We start from the raw sequence: 27,530 nt of genomic DNA, 5'->3' as shown, positions 1-27,530 counted from the left end.
TGGGCGGTCCATTTGGCCATGTCCACACCCAAATTCTAAGGTGGGAACCGAGCCATCATGACAGGCGCCGCTGAAAGAAAAAAAATCAATACGAGCACCAAAAGAGTTAAACCATAAACATTCACTTTTTCTTTTTATTAAGAAAGCATGCACAAAAATAAACTCGTGAGACCACGCCCCTCTCTCCCTGACACGAAGCACTGAGGGCCACATTGGGCTGGAGGGGCCTGCAAGACCCCTCTGTGGGCCAGGCTGGCCCCCCTGCCCTCCCTGCAGGCCGGTGCCAGCGCACCCGCAGAGCTCCACGCCCACCCATCGATGTCATCCCACGCACTAACAACGCACATTGATTTCAGGGGCAGAGGAACGAGGCTAATTTGCACACTGACCGGCATGTATTTACATATGCAAATGAGGCACAACTTAATATGCAAATGAGGCAAATATGCAAATGAGGAGCACTTGGATACGCAGAAGGAGCCATCTTGGTTTGTTTTTCTTCCGGTGGTGTTTTCAGACTTCCACAGGGCTGGCTCTCAGTAATGTCCTCTGCAAAACACTAACTGGGCACCTGCCGGAAGTTGTCTCTCATTGTCGTCTCTGGTGCCACTTTCCACAGAAACCTATCACACAGGCTGTATCATTCCCATCCTGAGGCAGCAGAGGTAACAGCTGACTCCACGTTGAAGCTGTCTGGGATTCCTCATTTCTCTTGGAAATGCTCAGTGATGAACTCCCCCCCAAACACACACTTAAAACAAAACAAAAAAAAAAGGGGGGAAAAAAAAGAAAAAAAAGAAAAAAAAAAAAAGAAAAAAAGTGTTGTTCCCCCCTTCCAATGCAATGAGACTCTGTCCACTTCCCTGACAACAATCCAATTTCCAATTGGTTTATTCCTACAGCATATTTAAAAGCAGTGCTAGTTCCCCACCTTCCTGCAGTCAGAATAGAGGTTATTACTTTACTCCTGTGCTCCAGGTCTGTCAAGCAGCCATGATAGTCTATTTCCATGTTTGTTCCCTTCACTGGTAAACAGGAAATAAGGGCTGCAGGGAGGCCTAAGAACCATTAAGAGGAAACAAGAGGTTTGACATAACAGAGCCATACCAGAAAAAAAGGGGAACACAGGACACAACTTTGGGGAGGAAGCATCTCAATGCTCACTCCTGCTCCTGCACCTTTTCCACCTTCCTGATTTGCACGTGCTGACAAAGCTTATCCTTCAGGATTTACACTAGATTACATCATCTCCCCCAGCTGAACTGCAAGGGGTCTGACACACCCTCCTCCCTTTTATACTGCACTCTTTGGCTAGTCGGTTCAAAACCCTGCCCCGCTTCACCCTCTTTCCCCTTACGCCCCTCTCACAAAATTGGCTCGCGAGGGCCGCCCAGTCCCTGACCAGAGGGTCCAGCCCTCAACCAGCAGCCCCCGAGTTCAGCCCCACTCTGCACAGCAGCTTCCTCTGCCCACCATGAGCCCATTCACCAAGTGGGAACCGCTGACGGAGGATGTGTGCCTACACAGCCAGACTCCTGTTGCTGGCACTCTCAACCACAGGCAAGGACAGCCTCCAAAGAAATATGAGGGGCGGACGGCCAAATAACAACCGGACATATACTGATGGGAGAAAACTTCCAAATTTGCATATGAAAGGAAGAGCCTCACTACATATTTTGAAAAAGGGGTTGAAGGGGTGTGGGGTGAAATGAAAAGCTCTGGGGAATAGAACTTGCTGAATCACATGTGACACCCCTGACTGCTTCTTTCACCTGATGGGTATGTAGGCTTCACCTAGAGACTGCAAAAGGCAGTGTAGGAAATGGGTCAGGATTCCCTCAAAATCTCTCTCAGTCTTCACAGATGGCACCACATTCTGAAACCCAACTTCTCTGCTGAAATACCATCTCTGCTACATTCTCCTTTCTCCAAACTCAGGTCTGCCCTCCCAGCTCAGCTCAGCTCTCCCTACCTCAGGGATCACCCTCTCTTGTACTTGGGAACACGACTTCTTTTCTTGCTGTTCCCGCTGGTGTGACAAAGTTCACAGAGCTAAGATCACCCCTCCAGTGTCCCTTCAGCCCCCTGACCTTTACAACATTTACGAAACAACATAACTACAGGCTCCCAGGGTCCACTAGGCTCTCTCACTCCAGTAGCCAATACAACAGATTCACCGGCCACCTTGAAGGGAAAGAGGGATTGTTAAACGCAAAATGATGGAGGCAGAGAAAGATGCACTCGAGGATTCAGCCTTCCAAGGTCTTTTCATGGCACCAAGGACCCATCTTCCCGCCCTCCACAGGGCACTGCGCAACACGAAAGAGCTGATCCGATGCGTCCGAGGCCACCGGAGGAGGGGGAGGGCTGTGCTCAATTATTGGTAATAATAATAATAACAATAATAATAATAAACAAAAGAAGAAAAGAAGATAAAACAGGACGCAAGGAAGGATTATCTTCGGCAGCATCTTGCGGTGGCTTCTCTGGCGGAGATAGAGAATATATATCTATATACAGGCAAGGCAGGGAGGCTGGGGAGGGCGGTGCTGACACCATTGACCCCATGTCCCCCTCCCCTCCCACGTCCTTCATAAAGGACGGGCTATCAAGTCTGTAACTCGCTAGGTGATCAAGTCCCAGTCGAAATCATCGGGGATTTCCTCATTGGCGCCTGGAGGAGGCCCTGGAGGCCGAGGGACCAGATGATGAGCTGAGCCAAAGACAAGAAAAAAGAAGAAAAAGGAAAGAGAACAGTTAGAATCAAAAACTACATCCTTTTTCACAGTGGGCCCTTGGGCAAAAGAAACCAGAAATGATCTGGGCCTTCTCCTTTCCAACTGTCTAACAAACAAGAACACTACTGGCATCAATCCCTCTGTCAGACAGCATCTACCAATGTCTGGGAGTGTTCTGCTGTGAAATTCTCCACAGCAGGTTCTACAGAAGTTAAGTTTCAGCCTCCTTTACTTACCTCATAGCTGACTGCTGAGAGAGTACAAAGAACTTAGTCAACAGAAGCTTCTCATGTACAGTTGTCTTCAAACAACTAACTGAGGGTGAGGCTAAGCTAGAAGACTTTACGTGAAGTGAAAGAAATCATGCCTTTGAAATCCTAATCCTTCCCAGAGCTATGACAGAGCCCTAAATGGAGGGTCCCTTGCAGTCCCTGCTCCCTCTCTACCCACAGCGCTCCATTTGATTACTAAGTGCTTTGGGAGAAATGCACAAAGGGGTTTGGAACAAGTTCTTTAATATTGATTGGTATAATAGGCCTTAATGTCACCCCTTACCTGGGCGATTATATCCTGGAGAGTCCTGGGTGGAAATCTGGTACATAGGAGATGGCCCGGAGAAGAGATGGGGAGGCTGGGGCTGACCATAGGAGTTCACTGTGAAAGGAAATGAATTAAGAAAACAAAAAAACAGCTGTTAATGTTCAGGTCAGAAGCCTTGGCCTTGACTGGGTAGCAGCTCAGCCACAGAGCAACTCACTCAGACCCACAGGATACTGAGGAGATGTTCAGCTGTTGGGTCCTAACTGCAAGCTATAGCTTGGTCAGGGATCTTGTTCTTGAAACCAGCAGGAGTTTCTCTATTTTTGTAAAAGAAGAAAATTTTCATCCAGAAACACCGCAAGGTGGCTCAGTATCATCCATTTAGTTCAGTACTAGATGACACACACCATTACAGTTCTATCAAGACCATCATATCCCCTCCTCAGAATGCATCTTCTACTCCTTGTACAGTATTTCTCCAACAAGGGTGCAAGAACTTTCTCCTTTACTGTTCCTGCCATCTGGAATAGCAATCTCTCTACCTTGCCATTCCTCTCTGTGGGTCACCTAAAAAAGCACCATCCCCTTCTCCTCTTCCAGGTTTGCCTTTTAAATATATTCCTGCCTGGAGGTTGCCTGTCAGTAGCATGCATCACATAACAGCAGTCTGTCCAGGCCACAGGTATAGGACATCCCAGTTCTTTAAAGCCAGAGGAAGCTGAGTTGCTATGAACATCTCTGACAGCCTAGCTCTGATTTGCTCCGTGCTGCATTGCCTGGTAAGGCTGCAGGTAGTTTAGGATACTCACAGAACTGGGCCTTCATTTACACGTCATTTCAGTCTCCCCTAATTACCTTGGTTCATGGATTGCTCCTGTTTGCCACTGTTCAGGGCACAAGAATCAGAGATTCGAGGGGGCTGCTGTGGGCCAACCAGATGAGGGAGCTGACCAGTCTGGGTGAGGAAGTGATTAAGGGAGTCACAGAGGTTGGCAATATGGTGTTGATCCAGCGTCCAGTTCTTCCGCTCAGCCTGGCGCAAACTCTCCATGAGCTCTGCAGGGGACGAAGGACAGTGTCAAAGACAGTAGTCACACTGTGATCTTTCCTGCTAAGAGTTTCTGTCTCCTGCCCCTAAATCCTACCTCCTCCTCACAAACCGAACTTTATCATTTCAAATCTGTCACCAGACTCCTGGAGAGCTCCACATCTAGGATACTGTCACACTGACTCAGGTAAGGCAAGAAAGAGTTGGAAGGAAAAATCTCAGTTAGCTTTCTGACATACTTCTATGATTAATTCTCCCTGTCCCAAATCCTGCAGTTTTCATTCAAGTGCTTCAGGATCTTTAACAGAACCCATGAAGTAGGACACCTCTTTTTAAAAATGAGGTGAATCACTGAGAAATGCAGGCACTTGCCATGGTTACATTGAAAAAAAGATCCCTGCACAGCACTTGCATGTTCTAGACTCCAGCCCTAGTCATTGAGTCACTAGCCCTAGTCACTAGGCCAACACTGACCTGAGAATTGGGAGTGCTCAATGCTAGACCAGTTCAGCCGGTTTACCATCTTGAAGCTTTCCTTCAGGGAATCGATGTTGGAGCACCAATCAGGGGGAAACGCTGGAATGAAACAGGGACAAGATTAATACAATACAGATCACCCTTTCCCTCCACCCCTTAATATAAAAAGATTGGCCCCTCTTCACCAAAGAGCCTGATGCTACAACAGCTAGAAATCCTTTCTCCCTTGGAAAACCAGGGATGGTATCTCCTTCTTCACTAAGGCCCTGACTTTATGCTGCATCCCTTAACAGAATCCCAAACCCAGGGTGGATATATCTATCCTCCATTCTCCAGTAAGGAAGCAATTTCCTTCTCAGATTTCAACCATATCCAGTTTTTCCCCATTTTCTACACACAAGTAGGTACTACTTAGGGAAAGCTCACTTGTGGAATTTCTGTCTGGGAGCTCCTTAATGCTCCCTTTCCACCATCAGTGCTTTCCAGCACCCCGACTCACCAAAGCCAGCATTGTTGATTGAGGCCTGTGACTGCTGCTGCTGCTGGTGCTGGTGCGGCTGCTGCTGTGGGTGGGAGTGCGGGTGATGCTGTTGATGCTGGTGGTAACCTCCATGCTGCATTGGGGGCGGGTGCATGGACATCACTGGTGGAGGGCCATAACCTTCACCACCCTGCTGCTTTCCTCCTTGGGATGGGCAGCCCTCTGGGGTTGGAGTGTGGAGTGGGGGAGCAGCACCCACTGAGGAGGGGCCTTGCTGCTGCTGCTGCTGGTACATATAGTAATTGTGGTTGGAGGGCTGCATGTCACCAAGGAGAGAAGAGAAACCTGCCGAGTAAATGAAAGAGGAGGGAGCTTTAAGACAGCCTGGATCAGACCTCTGCTTACATGATCCAGCTCTAATTTCACACTGCTCATCCCGCTATTTATGAAGCTTTCGGAGTGCCCTCTACAGGCTACCAACAACCATCACCTGTGCAGTTAGGCCCTTGCTGTGCTCCAGACTGTTGAAAACAAAAAGCTCTACGACAAAGACCCAGAAGGATTTTAGTACAGCGTTAGGCACTTAAGTTCCTCCCTGGATTTTCTCCTAGACTTACCAAAGTAATCCAACCTCTCCTGAAATGCCAAGCACGTGTTGTTTTCCTAATGACCATTAAGCAAACTTAAACAGCAGAACATTTAGAAAATGGGTAACTTAATACTTAATCTGACTTGCTGTTTCCAAAGGCTCCCTGGAGTTCCCTTCTTACAAGCAGCTTGGTCAGGAATCTTCACAATTTTTCTCACACTGATCATAAGAGGTCATAAAAGACTCTGCTTTTGTACAAAGAGCACACTGTACACATCAGGGCTCCTTTATTACTTTCATTCCTCCTGACTCACTGGGTGTGTCATTTCCATCCTCCTGTATTTCAGGCAACCCCTACATGCGAGAGCATCAGGTATTTTCCATACTTCCCCAACACCAGGAGCTCAGCATATCTCTTATGGCTGCTTCCCATGTTCATTCTCCCCATACAGTGGGGAACCTCTGTGGAAAACCAGTCAGGGGCACTACATGCCATTAACCTGAGCTACTCACTTCTTACTTTGAGTACCCTTACTTGCCCATCTGCAAGCAAACCTCACATTTTCATCAACCCTTAGAGTATCCTACTACTGTCATGGGGCGAAAGGATGAATACTGCCATCCTGACTCAAAAGTTGCCTACAAAATTTTTTCAAAACCTGCAAGTTTTCCTACACTGCCTTGCAGCCTAAGATTTGGAAGGAAAAAAACAGCAGACAACTGCTAAGTTTGTAAAATCAGAGGAACACATCAAATCAAGGTTCTTCTCTACATTTTTGTAACTTGCTCACTCATACTACAACACCTCACACAACGGGCTCCCACTCGGAGTGCCAGCATGATGAAAGCAGTAAAGGTATATACGTTTTTATTTCACTGAAGCTTCAAGTTCAGGAGGCCCCTTCTAGAGTAGCAAACTGCCTGCACTGTGTGATGGCTGATAGCACAGGTGAGAAGCTCATGTAATAACACACTCCTTTTTTACACCAGATTAATATTTACAAGAGTGTTTTAAGGCAGAAAGAGATGTAAGTTTTTCTGAAATATTTTCCGTGGACATTTCATCCCTGCAGTGATTCTGCCCTCTTCTGGCTGCTTACTCAATCCCAGAAATGCAAGATACGAATGGAGCTGGAGGCTCTCTCTTCCCTGCTCTCAATCCACAAAGCTTAATTCTCCAAGGCCTTGTACAATCCTAGTTTCAACAGATCTGAGCAATGATGATTTTCCACTCTCCTTCTGAGAAACTCCAGATGCAACAATCCCCTCCCTCTTATGGTTTCTAGCCTGACAGACTGTGAATATTTCTGACATGCTTTTCTTCAGGACTTCATTTTTCTCAGTTTCTGCCATTTTAGTATTTGCATTTGTATCAACACAAGGCATTTTTAAATCATTGTGCTTTTTTATTCTGAGAGAACTAGGGGGAGCAATGCATAAAGGACGTGCAGATTTCTTATCAGCTTCTGGCAGAAGTAATTACAGCATGCCAAAGAAGGAAAGTCTGTTTGCACAGGCTCCTGAATGAGGAAAGATCTGAGAGATGCCAAATGGACAAGACTGTGTGGGCAGATACCTGCCCACCCCACATGACGCATATAGTTACTCACCGTGCTGAGAGGAAGATGATTTCTCCAGCATGGATTTGTAGAGATTTCGGAAGGACCAGCTAAGATCCTGGAAGTTGATCTCAGAGTAGGAGAACTTGAAATCATGGTTGGCACTGTACAGCGGGGGCGGCACATCGGCCCCTTCACGGCCCTGCCCCCCGGCTACAGTAGAGGCAACATCCACAGGCCCTGCACCCTGCTAAGGGAGGGAGGAATATGGCCTTTAGCCTGTACTAGGTTTTGCAGCTTGAGACAGAGATCAGAGACCAGATATGCATAGAACATGCACTGATATCCTGCATCACTTCGCTCATCTTCCAACAAATCTTCCCAAATTTTTTTTGGAATTGCCATTTTCCTTGGAGAACACCAACCACAACCATTCCTCTGCAGCACAGTGGCTCCAGCCTTTTCTTCAGCTATCTAATACCATTATGCCTTTATCCTTTATCCCCATCCAACCCTTTGCTAAAATTCACTTCCTCCTTATTTTCTATCTCTGCAATTTCAGCTCCTTCCTTTCTTTTTATTTTTGCCTCCATATCACAATTTTCACAATTCCCTCTCCTCACCACTTTGCTTTTCCATTCATACACTCCTCCCACTCTCCTTTTCCTCCCACTTCTATCCTTTTCCCTGCGGCTCACCTGACTGTAGTTGGCAATGGGGGTGGTGCTCTGGATCGACATCTGAGGGGTGGCCTCAGGTGGCAAAGAGGCTTCTGTGCTGACTGGAACAGCCCCTCGGGGGCTTTTACTTGCCTCTTGCTCTGGGGAGTCTTGTGGTATCTGTGGATGGGGAAGAAAGAGAAAAGGAAAGGAGCAGAAATCAAAAACAGATGGAGAAGTGAAACTGCAGATGGGAAGCCAGCTCCCCCGCTGTAGAAGTTCATGGCTTAAAAAAGAGGAGGACTGGGCCTTAGTCACTGAAAAGTCAGGATAAAGGACTTTAAACAAGATTAACTTTCCTACTGAATAGCAGCAACAACAGGCAATCAGCAGGACACACACACTAGTTTGTTCAGTCCTGGCCTTTGTCTCTCCATCTATACACCCTGACCCCAAAACATTATCATGGTCTGGTGCTGAAGGGAATTCCCAGCCCACTCCGTGCTGTGTGGAAAGAAAAACACTCACGTCATCATCTGGAGGATGCCGCCTCTTGCGAGATATATCTGGACATGTATCTATTGTCCAATAAGAGCCCTGGAAAGAAGATCCATTGGTGAATGCATGATGAAATCACAGAGCTTCCTGAAGTAGGGGGCTGCTGACTCAAGGAATGCAGCACCAACTAAACATTAGGACCACGAGGACCACCCTCTAGAACCTCAGACAACCGAGACTTGGGTATTGGCAAGAGATTCCTCTCTTACACTGGGTTGCATTGAACAATGAGGTACAATGCTACTGATGGAAGGCAGAATCCTCTACTTTCCATCACTCTGAGACAGGACACCAAAAGGATGGTTTGATCCAAGCTAAGTGAACTCTTTTGGGCCTGCACACTCTGTTCAGTAGCTTCCTCACAACTTGCATTTATTATTAACTGATGAGAACCAACTCAATGCTGGGATTTGGCAGAGACAGCTAGAAGGATTGCTCTTTTTCCATGGTTGTGGGACTCCCCTTAGAGCATCCACAGGGGGGCCATGATGGCTAAGAAATAAACCACGGTTAAGAACTAAAACACATGATGTACAGAGAGGTCTGTTTAGCTTGGACAAGAAAAAGCTAAGGAGATCAAACCACTGCCTTCAACTGCGTAAGGGTATTATAAAAGACAACAGCATCACACAAGAAAAGGCAACAAAACACAAGTTACAGCAAGGGAAAGTACAGTCAGATATAAACAAAATTTTCTTCACAATGATGGTGGTGCAGCACTGGAACAAGTGCCCAGTTTTGCTATCTCCATCTCTGGAGATACTCAAAATCTGACAGATCTCATCAAGCTAATGTGATTGTTCCTGTCTGGGAGAGGATAGAGGTACATGTCGACCTCCAGAGGTCTCTTTCAACATAAAATAGTCTGTAATTATGTGTGTTGTCTTCTGAATAAATACAAAAAGAACTCTAGAGTGTGATTTAGCTTGTTTTACCCTCCAATCAACATCTGAATAAGTAACAAGCACAGAACAGGTTTTCATTATAAACCCAGCCCAACATGCCAATGAACACCTGCAAACATATACCCTTAACTCTGTTAGGACTTCCTGGAATAAGCCACATAATTAATGGTAATTTTGAGCAGTGATCTTCAGAGATCTACTACTTCCATTTATAGATCCCAACTGAGTACCACACAGTCCCTTAAATATAACCTGAAATAAAAGGCTTGAGCAAATGGTCTTTTCTTTTAACTTTAGGATGAGGGGGAGGAGACAATCTTTCTGTCTAAATACATAGCTTCTTGCCCCTACCATCTCCTCTTGCTTGTTTGGTTGTGGATTTTTTTAAACAATAATATCTGCATGCCAAGATGTCAAGTCTTGGTTTTGCTAGCAATTCCCCTTTACAATCTGTATATACTATCAGAGCCTTATCAGTCCTCAGTAAGCCAACAAATTCCTAAATTCTTGAGTTTTACTCGTAAATTATTTCTACATATTTAAACTATGTGGTGATGACATTTTTTTTTCAACACCAAGTATTTTGCAGTCTATACAGGTAGTAATTCTGCTCTCATTTCCATGGATCTTGCCTCCATGAAATCCACGATGTCACATCACAGTCCTGCTGTTCACCAGCAGCCACTATGCTCTCTCATAACAGAACTGGTTGGGCTACACTCACATTTTACAGACAAAGATCAAGAAAAAGAAACAAAACTAATAAAGTACATTCAATCACACTTTTGACTTCTGCCAGTATCTTTAAAGTCAACTGAAGATCACAGATAAGAAAAATAATTACTAAAACCTTTAAAGCTCCTTTACAGGTTCCCTTTAAGTAAATGCTTCTGTAGCCAAAGGACTGCAGTAAATCTTACTACTGCTTCCATTTTTGCCTACACTTTAGGTTTCAAATTCCAACCATGAGTTAGAAAGGGCGACCCCAGCTTATTCCCTGCAGTTTTAAATTGCTTGCCCAGGAGCAGATTTCTTACCTTCCCAGGATCATCTCTTGGTCGAGGCACCTTTCGAAAACATTTATTCAGAGAGAGGTTATGACGAATAGAGTTCTGATGAGAGAGTAAGAGATACAGGTAAGTGCTGCAACAAAAACATACAGTCTTCTGAGTATGCCCAGGAGCAGGTAGAGAAAATAGGATGGTACATACTCAAAAACCAAAGGTCACTACATATTCCTGGAATGGGGCAGAACAGAAGCTGTGGAAAGGGATGGATTAAGATGACAATATGGGGCTGAACCAGCTCTACACCTACAGAAGGTGCAATGAAAATAGCATCAGTGTGATGCAGAGGATGGTAGTGATGTGGGTTTTGTGGGGGCTTTTTTTTTGTTTTTCTTGGTTGGTGTTGGTGGGTTTGGGGCAAACTCCTTCTTAATGGACCACCACATACATTCAACAAAATACTCAGAGAAAATGGGACTTCTGGCTCTGCGTTTTCTCCAGTTGGTCAACTCAGTTTTACATCAGCCTTATTTTAATCAGTGCGGCTATTTTGCATAGAATTTAAAAAGTAAGTCTTATAATTGGGCAAAAAAGGGTACTTCAGTGATGCAAGCCCTCACCTTCCAACCAATACCAGCATTTTTGTAGTAGGGAAAGTTGTCACAGATCCAACGGTAGATCTCGCTAAGCGTCATCTTCTTGGCAGGTGATGAGTTGATGGCATATGTGATCAAAGTGGCATAGCTGTAACGTGGCTTCCCATCTTGGTGCACTGCAGCCTCATCCTTACTCAGTGTGGCATTGGGATCTGTTGGTGAGCCTGGGGGACACTTTCGGGCAGACCCTGGAGGTCCTGCTTGTGAGGACCCCCCTAATTTTTCAATAGTAGCCCTTAAAGTAAGCTGTGGGAGCCAGTCTATGGAAGTGAGGCTACTTTCCAGGTCAGAGGCCATGGTGCTGGAAGCAGGAATATCTGAGAGGAGAAAGGAGAGGAAAAGAAACACTTGAGACACAAACAAGGTGAAGCATAAGAACAGAAACATCCATTTGCATTCTTCTTCGGCTTCTCCCCCTATCACAAATACCTGTATGAAGATCATCCTACTTCATGCATCTTATTCACAGCCAGCCAGAACCATCCCAAAAGGCCTAGGACTGTGCCTCAGGGAGGATCACCCGTACTGAGAGCAGCTGGGACAGTGCTTTGTAACACTGATGGTAACATTGCTAGGGCAGTCTTACCCAGAGCACTGATCCCAGGTAAAAAACCAAGATCTGCTTAGGGGAAGTGGAGCCCTTTCAGTAGGTATATCACATTCACTCCTTTACTACATAATCCATGTAACCTTGGTACCCTTCGCCAAGATCATCCGTAAGCCAGCAGGTTTGTGGTGTCAGGTAAGAGGAAAATCATAGCTAAAAGGAAATACTCATTCATGCCATATACAAACTAGAATTTAATTAGATCATCTGCAAAGTCAGGACTATCTCAATTTGAGGGGAAATTAATTTCTCTCTGAGGTCTAGCCTCTCTTTTTGCATTAGGTGACATTATAATGAATCCTATTCCTTAGAGCTAGGATTACATATCTCATTTTAAAACACCAAGATCATGCATAATACTATATATAGATAATTACATCTACCATGTCGAGTTGGAACAGACTATATTAAGCTCATAATAGTTAAAGCTTTGCCTACCATAACCAGTTTTCCCTAAAAATATATATATAATTTCATTGAATTAAATCCTGCTGAATTCACAGTATCACAGGCAAGAATTTTCTCCAATTCTGAGGCACAGAAAAAACTCACTTGTCTGAAGTCACATAAGTTTGCTACAGGAAGAGACTCAGGATCTTTTATCTCATAAATGTTATATACTTCCCCTCATAAAAATAAAACACACCCGGCTAGCAGCTGTATACAGGAATTTCTACTTAACAATTATTTTATAAGAAGAAAACATTTAGCAGCAAGAACTTGTATGAACTTGTACACTTAGCACACTAACTTTTATGCAGTCTGTTGCAGTAGGTAAGGCAGCAGAAAGTTCATCATTCCTACTCACAAGTGGCTGCATTACTCTAACTAGGAGCAATCCCTTGAAGTCCTTCCCTAAGGTAGCTAGGTTTCCAAGGCCATGACTTGCACTGCTCTTTGCATAAAGAGAAGAATCATGTCTTGAAGGGATGCAAGTTCTACACCTTTCATTTCTGAAATTAGTTTTTCCAGAAGATTAGATGGCACTGTCTTTGAGCATGCTGGAGCATACACAAGACAAACACACAAACACACTTAGGTATGTATAGCAAATTAAACACTTGCATACGTGTAAGAGAGAAGAGACTGACACGAACACACTCTGCTTAGAAAAGATTCATCAGCAGACACCTCCCACTGAGTGCATCACTCAGATGAGTGGATCAGATGAGACAGGGAGACACCCATCTGCATGAATACCAATTAGATACTTGTTCTAAAAATAGGCATTTGACAATAACACAGTGTGGATGCACAGATCCAGAGACAGATGCACCCAGCATTTTGACACTGAAGCTACCCATTCTTCCCCCACAACCATATGCATTATACCTTTTACTTCTGCACTCCAATGCTCTCACAGCACTAAAGCACTGAAGTCCACACTCCAACGCGTTCACATGCACTAAACCTTTCATTTCCATGCATGTGCTCACCACACCTCTTAGGGCTCAAACACCTACACAATACCCCAACAAAATCCATCCCTCAGCCCCCACAGGCAGCGGCTCCACAGCCAGGGCCTCAGGAGACACCTCCGAATTGCAGCACCACAATGTCTATGGCGAGTGGAAACACTTTTATGTCTTGGGGAGGAAAGCAAAAGCCCAACTGCTACTAACTTACTTATCTACTCATCTGCCACACTATCACTTAGCATAGGGATGACTACTTGCTACATAGCTAACTAGATGATCTAAGCTGCTAAACACTTTCCATTATCCAGCCCCCTCAAGTTGTGCTTTATTTAATAACTCTTTGACTGATTTTATCTAATATCAAACATTTGAAATTTACACAAATTAAAAAAAAAAAAATAGTAGGACTATTCCTTCATGAATAATACAAGGAAAAAGCAACAATCTATTTTTATCCAGTGGGGATGGACAGACCACCATGTAATCAAAACACAGCTACATTTACATGGTAACTTCACAGGCAAAGCCCTCACTAGAAGTAGCATCCCACTTGGAAGAAAACAAACATGAACTAAATATAAGTTGAATGCTTCATTTTGTAAATGTGTCTCATATAAATTTTAATTTCTGTGGTGCAATCAGAAAACAAATTGCTGCTTCTTGTTAAACCATTATGAAATATCAGTTGCATTAACAATACAACTCCCAAGTAAAATAAATACAAATTTCTCTGTTCCACCTCCTCCCTTTTGTTTTTTTAAGACAAGCATAGAAATCAAGAAAATTAGGTTATAAAAGCCTATGGCAGGTTAAGATACCAATCTGAAACACCAGAAATTCAAGAAACAGAAGAAAGCACTGTTGTTTTCACAGAGCTTCAGAATTGCCCAGGTTATGTCAGTAGAGCATCTGGGATGATTGGCTATGCAGTAAAATGTAAGGCTGATATGCAACATCCCCGTCATCCAGTACACAAGATTTTGTGCATTTGTATAAAATACACTTGTCAGGGAGACAAGCAAAATTAGAATTGGGTCAGATTACACCCACACTAAGAATTTTAATATTTTCATTCCTTGGCTTATAAAAATCTTCGACAAGAAAACAAAATCCCAAAATCTTAAAAAACCCCCCCGTGTATATATATATATATATGCACTTGTCACCCAGTACTGAAACAACCACTTTTCAGTGAAACGCAGCAGCCTTTTAAGAACAGATACGCTAGACAGTAATTTAGGACAGAAAGTGAAGACTCAGACCAAATAGCAATCACGTGGGAAATTTCAAAGCAGTGGAATAAGACCTTTTTTTCCAAGTTTGCACTTGATCATGTTACTGGATTTGCTGGCAATATAGGATCGGTAATAATCAGGCATAGTCAAACATTAGGTAAGGTGGCAATTCCAGAACACTTTCAGGGCAACAATAATTCAGTGTAATTGGCTACTAAATTATTTAAAACAATACTTGCTCTGCAGTAAATATTACTGTTAATTTATGTTGCATATCTCATTCACCTGACCCAAGTGTTCGGTGCATCAGCTTGACACTACTTAATAGTATGATAAAACAAGGCTGCAGCCAAACCAGAGCAGCTGATAATTCTTCCAACTTTCCTTTCCCAGCTTATTGCCTGGCAAGTCTTTTGAACTCTTCTCTTATGATCCCACTCAAACAGAGAAAAAATTAGTAATAACTAATAAACACACTGAACTGAAATCAAGGGTGCTTCAAAAAATCCTACCACATTAGCAAGTCAGAATTAATTTCAAAGAAGTAAAAAGAAAGTCAAAGACCAGACTTCATAATCTCCCACAAGGTAAATGCTATCTGTTTATGTACTTGGCTGAATTTGAAAAGCAAGGGTAGGGTAGCCAAGGTCATAACCACCATCAACAGCTGGAAGGTGACTGCAGAGTCTTCATTTCACAAGCACTAAATAGTTACAGTACAATCCCAAGTCAGACAGGTCAGAGAGATGCAAAAAGTCCAGCCAAGCACTGACCCCAAACTACAGTTAAACAGACAAGAATCTGTCCAATTTGTAAGAACAATGTATTAAAGAAAATCCTTGCACTGAATACCTTTTAATAACCACTAATTCGCTTGGGACTAGTAATACTTCCCTACAGCTTTCCAGGAAAACTAGTGCCTTACTTTGAATCTTTGCAACTAGCAAATGGAAGCTCCTGCTGCAAAGGTAAGCCAGGCTTCTGTCTGTGCGACAATAAGCACCATCCCTTAGCAGCACTGAGAAACCTGTACTTTGCTACTTTGCAAATGCTCACCCTAAGCCAGCCAGATCTTATCCAGGATCACTGGTACTTGCATATCAGGACAGAAAAACATATGAAATGTGGGGAACAACACTCTAAGGGTCACATTGAATGCAGTTAATAAGCATTAACAGCCTGAAACATTCTCTAAAGCTGGACTCAAAGGCCGGTCAGGCAGAATCAGTTAGGACTGAAGTAGGGAGTCATACAATGAATGGCACCATGCTGTGCACTGCCTACAGAAGATGCCTGTTCTAGAATAAATCTCTGCATTTACATTCCCCTGTGTTTACTTTCACTGTTGCCTTATTTGCTGCTATTCTGATCCAATGAAACACTATGACAAAAGATTTAAAGGAGACTCAAGTTTCTCAACATGAACTTTGAGAGAAGAAATGCACAACAGACTACCAAGAAATGACAGACACTGCTGTAGAACACCTATGAATATACAACCACTTCTATTTAGGTGCATGAAACACAGATCCAGTGATCTAACAATATCCATCTAATATACTCAGAGATACCTCTAGACTCTAAGGTATTTAGCAAATAAAAAAACTGGCAAAAACGGACTATTTGACTGTAACCTTTCTGAAACAGTGCCACAAAGTAAGGAGGAAAAGTAAAACAAGAATACCACATGCATGAAGAAATGGAGAGCCTCTACTTTGGTGAAAAAAAGGCAGTTCTGATGTACTTGTATAAATTACACAAAAAATCCTCTGTCCTCATCCAATACAAAAAGGGGAAAATAATCCATTTTGTTGAGTCTAGAAGGAAGAGAAATTTGCCATTTTAAGATATGTGCTTTCCCTCAAAAAGAACGTGGTGTGAACTAAGATGGCAGGAATAAAACACTGAAAAATCTGATCTTCTCTAAGCAAACATTCTCACAGAAATACTTGTTTCTTGTAAGAAATAAGAAAAGTGGATACTGATTATCTGCCCAGTCTGAAATTGCTATCCATCATTTTGGTAACTGCTTGTGAGAAGCCTTCAGGAAATGTTTATATTTCTGGAATCAAATGCAGAAGTAAAAGAGGCTGCTGGGTATTGTTCATAACATGAAACTTAACCTGGAAGGAATGATAGGTGTCATGTTAGTGACAAAATAAAGACATTACAGTCTGACAGCACTCTTCTGTCTGCAGTGCCATATGAAAGGACGAAAACCCATCCCTGGGGCAAGAAGGTAAGAAATATTCTCATACCCTAGAACCATGCTTCCCTTTTTGGGGAGCAGCAGAATAAGCCAAAAAATGTTTTCCTGATTAACTGTAGGCTTGCAGATGTGGTAACAGGGGGCACGTGGTTCTCACTAGTCATGAGCCACAGAGGGAAAAGGGATCCAACCAAAGGAAGCTACTGTCACCTAAGAGCACACGGCGTGGTGTTGCCTACACGAGCATGAACCGTCACAGCGTGCACCTGTCCACGTGTCAGGGTCTGACTCTACAGCCCTGCTCAGAACGACTTCGTGTGCGGGACAGAATGGCTTTGAATGCTCAGTGCTGTTTTGTGTAAAAGAACACAGGTGGTACTGTGATTACAGTATCCTGAATGGAAAATTTGCTCAAAGTTGCACGAAACACTGAGATGGTACTGAAAATTACCAGTTAGATGAAGATAAAAACTTTTAGGCCACGTATAGCTTAATATAAATCACTGGACTGATTGTTTCACGATAATTAAACTGACATACAGATACGATTGTCCTTTAATAAACAGAAATCTCAACAAAATGACGTTCATATTAAGTCTCAAAGAAACACAAAAAGAAAAGAAATTTGTTTTCACTGTTATTACAGATTAAATAAATATCGTGATAGCACATTTTAACATAGGACCTTTCGATTCCCTCCATTTTGTGAAATGTGCACTAGCAGGCTATAATTTTGTATTTTGAATTTAGTAAATGAACGACACTGACTGTGCAGGCATTTTTGGTACTAATGAAGCATGAAGTCTTGTGAGAACTATAAAGTCACCCAAACCCTCATGTTGGAAGTGCATCAGGATTCAATTCCAAAGGCAATTACGTCCTAGCTTTGTATGAAACTGACAAATGGTATAGTTTACAAAACCTGACCTGCTTATTTAAACTTATCAACAGATGGCATTATAGCCAAAGTCTGAAATATGCTCATGTCAAGGGAGGCAGTATCTTTGTGGGCATAACAGGCTAGGATTGAGCATAGCTAGTGCTTTGCCAGATTTTAATAAGACCAACGAATCGAATGTTTTTGTTGTCTGCTATATAAACATATAGGAAAAAAAAAAGCATTGAGAAATACTATGCAAACACTGCAGACACCCCTTAGACAGTCTGAAAATGTGTTCGAAGTTAGGACCAGTTTGTTTATTTATGATGCTGTGTAAGGTAAAGTGGGGAATATGTAACACCTGTCAAAAGAAACAGTAAATGATACTGAGAATACTGGTATACATAAAATACTTTTGAGCTGGAAATTATTTCCTTTGTAATAAGACTACTAGAAAAGATTTATTCTAATAATAAGCCAAATGTCCCATGACAACCCTCCCAATAACAGATTTGAAGTAAAAAGTAAACCAAGCACTTTGAAGAAGTGCAATGAAAATACATCACCACAGCAGAAGCGTCTCTGCAGCACCCCTCCGCCCTCAGTACCACTATGCAATATTTCACCGTTGGAACTAGGAGCTGTAATTCCAATCATATGCCATGGCAGGAGAGAAATCTTTGACATTTGCTTTAAGAATATTAACAGAACAATTACTCTTACACTGAGAAAGGTATAGGGTACTTGGTTTTGGAATAAGTCAAATTTATGAGCACATATCTGGAATGAAATTTTCCCTTGGAAACTGGGAAGTCAGTAGTAGAGAAACAGTATGTAAGAGCAGGTATTTCCCACAGCCCCATGAGAGGTTGAAGGATTTCCATTTTACCTGCCTGTCAGAATCACATCCAGTAATAAACCTTCAGCACAAGATATGCAAACACTGATATAATACCCAGATTGTCTCTGAAATTAAGAGACAACATCAGAAGTAGATCAGCATGCAGACTATCTTGCTCAGATGATCTGCACAGCATTGCAAAGGCATATACAGAAACCCAGGCTGAAAGAATGCAACATGCTTATAAATGAAAACTGTATTATTATTCACATTAAAAAAATGGGTCTCTCGGTGAAAAATTACTATTAGCCTTGCATTTCAATGACAGCAATAGTGAAAAGCTTCTATGGTAGAGAAAGGAAGGTCAGCCACGTATAGGGAAAATGAAAATTTGACTGCAAGTGGTCAGAACTTGTTCACCAAAGGCTGAACCACTGAAAACAGATTAGTCAATATGAACTCTGTAATAGTTGCTGAACAAACCACAACCCACTTGTGGAAACGGGTATCAAGCACTAGCAAGAACTCTGTACTGAATTCATAGGAAAAAAGGAAATTGTTATCAAGTGCAGATTAGTTGTATACCACGTGCCCAAAATGTACATAGAGCACATGCTCCCAGAGTTGAGTTTACCAAAGCACTGCAGAGAAGCCTGTTAAAGAGGAGTCTGAGAGCAAAGCACAGCTGAAACTGAAGTTGGAGAATGATCAGAAGAATCAAATAATACTGTGTGAGGCTCATAAATTAAGTTTCAACCACTGTTTTAACATAATTCCTTTTTATTATTCTTTTAGCTGTTATTCTCAAACTGACAGAACTCTCTTCCAGTAGACAAAACATCTGACAATCCCTGGCCTGGCTCACAACTCGCAAAGATTTGTACCACACTTGAAGGTCAAGAGGATTCAGAACCACACTGCCACAGAACACACACCCATTAATGGTTTCTCCTTGCTTAAAACACTAGTACTGCTGCTTGGCTTTCTGCAACCTACTCACAAAATGCTCCATTTTGTGTATCATCCTGAAACTAAATCTTCTGTCCATCTCCTTACAAACACTGGAAGAAGTCCCTTTCTTCCACACACATGCTTGCCACAGTTGTCACCTTGCAGCTTCAGGTAAATATCATTCTGCTCTAACCTCGAACATTCCAGTCTTCAAGATGCTGTGTCTTTGCTTATGACAATCTGTATTCCTTTTGCAATCATCCTTCTTCACAAAAGGAGCCAGGGAGAGTGGGGTACATATAGTAAGATGACTACCTTTGAGTATCAGTTAGACCTTTGGATAATTTTCAAAAATGCAAATAATGGCTATTTGTATATTTGAAAACAGCTAATTGCAAATATGCAATTAACAGTGCGACTCAATGATCTTAAAGGTCTTTTCCAACCTTAATAATCCTAGGATTCTATGAAATAAGTACTTTCCAGTATGTCTGGCCTCTATTGGCTGGCAATATTCCTGTGTGTATCAAGGTATGAGTCAGCTGAGGAAGAATGCAAAGAGATGTTCATGCAAAAAATGGAAAAGCACAATGTCATGCTAGTGTTGCTGGCAGAGCAAAGGACAATGCAGTAAGAGACAGTGACAGATAGGGGAGAAACAGAAATGTGAAGGCCCCTTAGAGTGAGCACAACAAGCTGGAACCTTATGTGGTGGACGATAGCCAAAGCACAGGCTTGTCAAGGAGGAGATGGCAACGTGTTGAGAAAGCATGCCAGGAGGACAGCTTCAGCAATCATGTTTTTTAAGATGACGAGAAGGTAACACGGTTGTCAGAGGCCAGCAAGAACAGCTCACAGTAACAGAGATGGTAAATGAAGGAGGAAGCATAAGGGTTACCCAAAGAGACTGAAAAAGAAGCAGCAAAAGATTCAGGCCATGAACAGGAAGATGAGTCCCTACACTGTATGTTCAGAGCGAGAACATATTATAGAGGCCCAACTGTGGAAGCTTGCAGCAGAGGAAAGCAGGAAACAAAGGCAAATCTCAAAGGAGCTTTCTCGAGTTCCATAGTGGCCTCAGGGGTCTTAAACTTGCAGCAATTAATTTTAAAAATATGTTAAGGTAGTATGCAAAGTTGCATAATTTAATATCCCTGGCATGAAGGAGGTAAAGAAAAGCAAAGAGAGGATACTAGAAGTGGGTCATTGTGTCTAACTTACGAAAAAAAATAAACGGAGGGAGGTAAATAACTTAGTGCAGAAGCTACTGAATGAATGACTAGAGTAGTTAGGAGGGAAACCAGGAAAATACTGTCACAAAAGTCAAGGGAGGACAAGATTTCAAGACTGGGCACGATCAAGTGTCAAAAACAGCAGGGAAGCCAAGAAGGATGAAGATGGAATAGAGACCCTGAGACTTGGCCAAGAAAAGGTCATTAGAGATCTCAGGAGAAGCTCCAAGGGAATGAGAATATCTATACTGAAGTCAACTTACAAAACAGTTCTAGACTGCACACAATCATACAGGATCTTTCAATTTTGGAGTGACTGGTCCCTCAATGAAACAGAAATGTATTGGGGCATCATGCTTTCACTGTTTCCTAACAGCACAAAACCCAGCATATATAAGTTCTGAGTTCAATATCACATTGTAATTAGGGCAATCAGCAGCAAGAACAGGCAGCCATTATAAAGTGGTTTTCATCCTTATACTTTGGAACCCTTATAAAGGATCAATAACCTATTCCAGGATAAATGGGAAGCCATGCATGGAGAAGCATGCAGCCCAAGGTCAGCCAGGAAAGGAGTAGCAGAACCATGCAGACAACATTGCTCTCCCAAAATCCAGACCAGTTCTCTACATTCAAACCTTGTCTGCTCTGTTCAGGTGGAGATAAAAAGAATTTCAGATATAACTATTCTAGCAGCTTGTTTTCTCTGCAAGTTCCTGATGGGGAGGGAGAATTTGCCTTGGTTTTACTTAACAATAGTTTTTTTAGGGGAAACGGAGAATTCAGAAACTTTGCTCCTTTAATTTGTGACCACAAAGTGTTCAGATTCTTTCCCAATTATTCAGATTTGAACTTTTAACAGTAATTACATATTTCTGCTATAATCAGCCACAGTCTTTATAGAGCAGAGAGCATAAACAAAATTTGAATTGCTAATGGTAAAAAACAAAAAAACAAATATTTTTTTTCCTCAAGGTATAAAAGCTCTCACTCATCATCTCACCCTGTCCCTCATTACTCACTCTCTCTTATACATAAAAAAGGCCAAAAAAGAACACACATTCCCTTAGTTCTTGATTTCACATCAAATAAACTGACCAGCTCAGAAAGATGAGGAATAAGGTACAGGGCCTTGCACAAAATGTTCAGCCCAGTTCTGAAAACCAAGATCCTCAAGTGCTAGAGGGAACCAGAGAATGTAATGGAAGGGTTTTTCATTCTAACCAACTAAAATCTAGCTATTCCTGAGGAAGGAAAGGGGCCAGAAGAGAAGGGAGGGTGGGAGACTTAAATGAGTTGGACTATGGAGACCAAGTGCCATTTCCCAGCCAAGCAGAACTGGGTATTATCAGTGATAAAGAAAGAAGTTTCTTGAGATAACCTCAGACAAAAAATCCTATGTGCCCACAGGCATATAATCTAACAAAAGGCAAGCCAGGAACAGGTCAAAATGCAGATGTGGAAGTAAGAACAGAGCCTGTGAGATGCAGTAAAAGACTCCTGCCAGTGAAGAATCCTAGAGAGGAGATGAGGGATGCTTGCTTGATGAAGAGAAAAGCAGCATTTTAGGCTTCTAGGACCACAGGACAGAATGCCACACGAGAAAAGAGATGCAAAGAGCAGGAACAACTGAGAGGAGGAGTGGGTGCAGGAGGAAATGCGAGTCAAGAAGTAGGCAGGCTGGAAACATGCCGGGCCTTAAAGGTGCAGGAGAGGTACATGAGTGCCACATGATGCTATGGAGCCCAGGGATTCAGGAAAGGTCGGGTACTACCAAAATCTCTGCTGCCTACCTTTAAATCTGTGCTGCCTACCTAAGTAAGTATCAGGTTCATAACAGGATGGGGTGGAAGACTGGGCAGGTCAAAGACAGATGGATAAAACGACAATCTAGTCCGAATCTTGGCAAAGCATCACAGGATACAGCATTAGATTGGTCTTAAAGCTGGTTGTGAGATCTCCAAATTTTGAAACATTCACAGTATTTTGCATTTCACTTCAAACTTAAGATGAAAATTTGCAATTAATTAATTGTGAAAACATACTGCAGCATGCTTGCTCTCTCTCAGTAACACACATACACAGATGGCCTTTAAAAGTGAAAAACATCAGTACAGGGCAGAAATATGTTACAGAGTTTTTACATTCGTCACATATCCCTTAGAAGGAAGAAGGAAACAAAACCAGCAGAACAGATAGCAAGTAGCAATACTGCCTCCTACAAAGACAATAAGCATTTGGAGGTTGAACACATCAACTGGATACTCTTGTTAAAATAACATGCGCAACTGCCAACAATACAGCAAATTAAAGGCTTTTCTTTAGGCTTCAGAGTTAACACAACTGGAGAGCTCAAACATGTTAGCTACCACATTAGGCTGCCCATTAATCTAGGGACTATTCGTCTTCTCTAAGATGCCTTCCAGACCAAAAACAGTATCCTTCAAAGTTTCAGTTCTGAAGCATCACTCAGAAACAGGTTTGGCAAATGGAGTACTACAAAACATAGAAGGTTCTGTGTGAAAGTCACTGATTACTATTCTACCCAAGGTTGGGAGAAGCAAATGGAAAAATGTGTCCAGAACCATTTTTCATCTTTTGGTTGCTAATGACTGAGATCCAATTCCTGCCTAACAGCTGTGTAAAATGAGATAATCAGCTCAGTCCTGCTCTTGAGGGACAGCTGTCCATATCACAGTTGCCATTAACCACACCTCCTTTCTGACATTTGAAGTAAAGGGCCAAAGATCCAAACTGGGATTCAGACAATCTCCCACTATATGAAGGTCAGCTGAAGTTTAAGGGAAGAGGTAGTAACCTGTACCTATGTGATAAGAATAAACTTCTTCAGAGACACCAGCATTCAGCTGTATTTTTAGAGGGGGAAGAGAAAAAAAACCCAACAAAAAAACCAAACCAGAAGTATTACACTTCCCTTGGACTGAAAAACTAGATCCCAACTCCTCAAACTGTTTCATTCTTTCATTCCAACTTCTTGGACTCCTTATTCTATCCTAGAAACTTGCCTACAAAACCACATTACAAGATGAAACCCAAGAACTTATAGAACACATACTTAAACAGTATTATAACTTCATGATCTCTCAGGAATCCTTTTCCCATAACTCTTTAGACCATCTCATTTCATTTTGCTTAAGGGCTTGACCTGAGAAATGCCACACCATCAGTTCTCAGATGGGAGCTGACTGCCCACAGGACAGGATCAGACTGCTTCAACTTAAAAAGTCAACTTTGGAAGCATGAATGTCCAAATTTAAATTTACAGAGCCATATACACACAACTAAGTGTCTCTTTCCTCAAATGTAGGAGGCTTCGTTGCTTCTGTTGAAGCCAGGTCTGTGTTCCTGGGCATTTACAAGAAATGGGCTATTTACTTGGATTCATTAATGTGGTTTTTAAAGTCTAATTTTAGGTGGTCAGGTTTAACATTCTTAATGTAAACTCTTATAACACTTGCATTTCATTGTGCCTATAAAGTATTCTGCACTTTCATGAAAATAAATAATACTCTCCTTTTTTCTTGCATAGATACTTTTGTATAAAATAAATGGTGCAGAACAGCTGCAGTATTCTACCTCAGAGGAAGCTGCATTTTCACCTGTGATAAACGTTTGATGTGAATACCATGATCACACTGAAGAGCTGTGCTCTCGAAAAATTATTCCCTAAAATTTATGAGTATGTCCCAGCTTTTGTATAGCTGGATTTTAGATTATGAGATCTTCAGAGCAGAGATTGTCTTAATTTTGTGTCCAAGTCAGTACTGAATGCCTTGTCAGCAATTAACAAATAAATAACAATTAGTCTATGGCACACCACTTCCAGCTTTTTATGTCTGTAATGAACATCTAAAAGCTCAGGCAGCAAATACAGAATCTTTATCATTAATGGAAGAAAAAAAAATGTTTCATGTGCACAAAGGTAATTTGTTGTGGAAGAGCAGAATTTTTTTAAGGCTGGCATACATATTCTGTAAAGTGCCCAGGCATCCATCAGAAGCAAAAGCACTTGAAAAATGTCAAGTCATTACTGTGAGGAAGGGGGCAGCGTGAGGTAAATTAACCTCAAGAGCATGAAAAGTCAGTTTATCCCCTTGAATGTACAAAGGCCAAAATGCCTCAGTTATCTCTTCCCTTGTACTAGATAACACAGCTCTACTCAAAACAGGCTGATTGCATAACTATAGGGCAACAGGTAGGAGGGCATCTAACAGTACCCCCAGAACACAGGTATGCTTGGTGGTTCAGCCTTCCCTGAGAAAGAGCCACCTTCTGAAGCTATGGCTAACTGACAAAATTCTCTGCCAAAATGGGGAATCACTTTGGCATCTTTTGTCTGATCTTGCTAGCACATTACACCAAGGAGCTCCTTCTTCAGGGACTCCCTGTTTAACCACTGCTCTCCCAAATGGCTTCCAAAAGGGCTCCCTGTCCTGACCCTTTGATCTTGGATTTCCTCACTGCTATCTCACTAGAAACAGTAATACCTCAGGTGAGATATCCTTAAGCATGATTCTTCTGCTACTGGAATCTGCTTTGGCTTTATTTGAGATGAAGTCTCCCTCAGACTTGATTTCTCAGGAAACCACTATGTTGGTGTCAGAATACTGATTTGTGGCTGGGAATTAACTGCCTCATTTACAAAAAGCACCAGCGTGCCTCACTCACACAGCACCAGCATCAGGATTCACATTCCTAGCCCCTGAACGCAGCATAAGACACAGATGAAGACTGGTGGCAACTGAACAGCTTCTTTTGGCTTTCAGGGCAGGTTCCACCAGCATAGCTTTCATTCCCAGGCCCCTGAGCACCACAGGACCCATTCTCAAGGGCACTCATTCCAGAATTCATCCCACAGTCCCTTAGGTCCATTAGGACACGCATCTCAGAGTACCTGCATGGGGATCTGTACATTCGGACCCCAAGCACAGCGAGGTCTGCACTGCACAATGGCTTTATTCTCACAGTTACAACCATAGTAGGACCCACATGGAGATCTGACACTCCACCCCACAGGTGCATCCTTGGACACTGGCACTACAAATCACTGCTCCTGTCTCCTCAAAGCTTTTTTTGGCCAGTATTATCGTTCTCAATGACCCCTAAATGACAGAAATCAAGTCACACCAGTGATGATTAAGGCTGAGCCTAGGACGAATAAACCAGGGAAAGAAAGTAGAAGGGAAAGGGCAGAGAGGTTTCTTACAACTAAACAGAGCTAAGGTCTCCCATAAGCTAAACAGTGAGGGAAAGAATCAGGTCAATTCCATATAGCATATAACGGAGCTAAACGACTGAGAAAGAGACACAGAAAAGAAGGTGGGGAGAGGTTCAGAAACAGAAACACCTAAAAGATTAAAAGCAAGCAGATACAGTGAGAGAAGAGACATAGAAAACAAGGACAGAAGGCGAGAGAGGACAGCTAGGAATAGAGAGGTGATATAATGTGGTCACTCACTCTGTCTGGAAGATTTTCTGGAGGGAGGTGGATTATCTTCAGTGCTGGTTGCTGGGGTGCTGCCCTTCACACTCCTTCTCTGAGACCCATACTCAGACGGTTGCTGTCAGCTATTCCAAGGGCTTCTTCGAAAAATATTTCGAGGGCGAAAGGATTGTGGATGAAATCAGGATCTTGAGTATTAAAACAATCTGTTTGGGACTGTCAGTCCCCTAAAACTGCTGGTTTTATCCCGGGATGGAGATCCTCTCTCTCTTTTGGCAGCTAACTACTAAAGGGGTGTTCCCCTGGGAAACAGCCTTTTCACTAATGGTCGGATTATTTCAGAAATCAATTTCCCCAACCTGCCTACCAAGAAATCTCTTTTCTCTAGATACACCTTGTCCTTAAGGGGGGAGAAAATCTCTTACTCTAAAAAAATTCTTGCTATGTCTGTGGATATTATCAGCGAAATCTGCCTTTTCCTCTCCCTGTAACTAGGAGGTGTGTCTTCTCTCCTTGCACGGGGTATTTGAAGAAAACCCTCTCGGGATTAGGGGATGAGGGATCTTCCTTGGGATGAAGGAGGATGAGATCAGTATTGGAAATTACCTTTATCTCCAGTAACCAGCAACTGGAAAAGGAAAGAATAGCTAAATCTCTCTCTGCTTTCTCTCCCTTGTTTTGCTCTATCACCAGCTGAGCAGATGTAAATAATTAAAATTACTAGGTAAGTATCTGCAGCTCCTGCTTATTTCTGTCTTGGGAACTGCCTCTCCTGGGCATACAGGATTTCTTCTGTAAAGACTCCCGTTACTACCTGGTCTGGGGAAGGGCTGTCTGCTCTGCTTGAGAGAGGACTTCCCTCAGTAGCAGGAGAGAGTAAGCAGTAAGGGTTATTCTCACAATCCTCAGAAACTGGGGTCGGAGGACACCTCTCCCTTTAACAAGTATTGAGGGAGCTTCAGAAGGCTCTAATCCACAGCGAGGAAGAGCAGCCCTGCTTCTAGGTAGTTACTAGGGCTGGGTGCCGGAGGCCTCTGCACACCCTTGGCTCGTTAGTGGGGAAGAGGGCAAGTGTTAAGCTCCCTCACCAGCTGCGGGGAAGGGGCCTGGCGGGGGGGGCCGCCGGGGTGTCCGCACACCGGGCGCGGGGCTGCCTAACGGGGCTGCGGACGGGGCGGGGGGCGGCGGACACGGTCTCTCCCCCACCCCGGCAGGCTACGGGGGTGTCCCCCCACCCCGGCCGCTGTCCCTGGCTTCCCCCCAGGCCGCAGCTCCTCCTGCCCGGGCTCGGCTACCCCGGGAGGCCGCGGCGGCTCACGGGCCTGCGCGGCGCCTCCGCCGCCTTCCGCCGGGCCGCGGCTTCGTCCCCGGGGGGCTCCCCGGACTCCGGTGCGGGGGGCCCGGCCCGGGCGGCGCTGAGTCTCTCCAGGCCCCGCCGCTCCCGCGGCTGCTGCTCCGGGCTGCGGCTCCACTGCA

The 27,530-nt window shown here is 43.2% G+C and overlaps 1 protein-coding gene across 4 annotated transcripts; it reads right to left on the bottom strand.

Moving 5' to 3' along the window:
- Nucleotides 1-106: 106 nt before the first annotated feature.
- FOXJ2 (forkhead box J2) lies at nucleotides 107-27,530 on the bottom strand. Of its 4 annotated transcripts, none has more exons than XM_042024266.1 (12): nucleotides 27,350-27,530; nucleotides 26,070-26,194; nucleotides 11,182-11,534; nucleotides 10,592-10,666; nucleotides 8,620-8,688; nucleotides 8,131-8,271; nucleotides 7,484-7,682; nucleotides 5,303-5,629; nucleotides 4,801-4,902; nucleotides 4,134-4,334; nucleotides 3,294-3,392; nucleotides 107-2,713 (listed from the first exon to the last, which is right to left on the bottom strand). In XM_042024266.1, the coding sequence occupies exons 3-12, from the start codon at nucleotides 11,512-11,514 to the stop codon at nucleotides 2,625-2,627; spliced, it is 1,635 nt and encodes a 544-aa protein (XP_041880200.1). In that variant the 5' UTR covers nucleotides 11,515-11,534; nucleotides 26,070-26,194; nucleotides 27,350-27,530; the 3' UTR covers nucleotides 107-2,624. The 4 variants fall into 4 exon arrangements, with proteins under 4 accessions (XP_041880200.1, XP_041880202.1, XP_041880203.1 ...); XM_042024268.1 differs by lacking the exon at nucleotides 27,350-27,530 and adding an exon at nucleotides 27,143-27,319; XM_042024269.1 differs by lacking the exon at nucleotides 27,350-27,530 and having other exon boundaries at nucleotides 7,484-7,679; nucleotides 26,070-27,320.

Source organism: Corvus kubaryi, unplaced genomic scaffold (assembly GCF_017639235.1).
Source record: "Corvus kubaryi isolate FWS band 111438036 unplaced genomic scaffold, C.kubaryi_AGA036_p1.0 37260, whole genome shotgun sequence".
In the NCBI taxonomy this organism is placed as follows: Eukaryota; Metazoa; Chordata; class Aves; order Passeriformes; family Corvidae; genus Corvus; species Corvus kubaryi.
The sequence above is the reverse complement of the archived record's forward strand: the minus strand, read 5'-3'. Positions and strand labels throughout refer to the sequence as shown.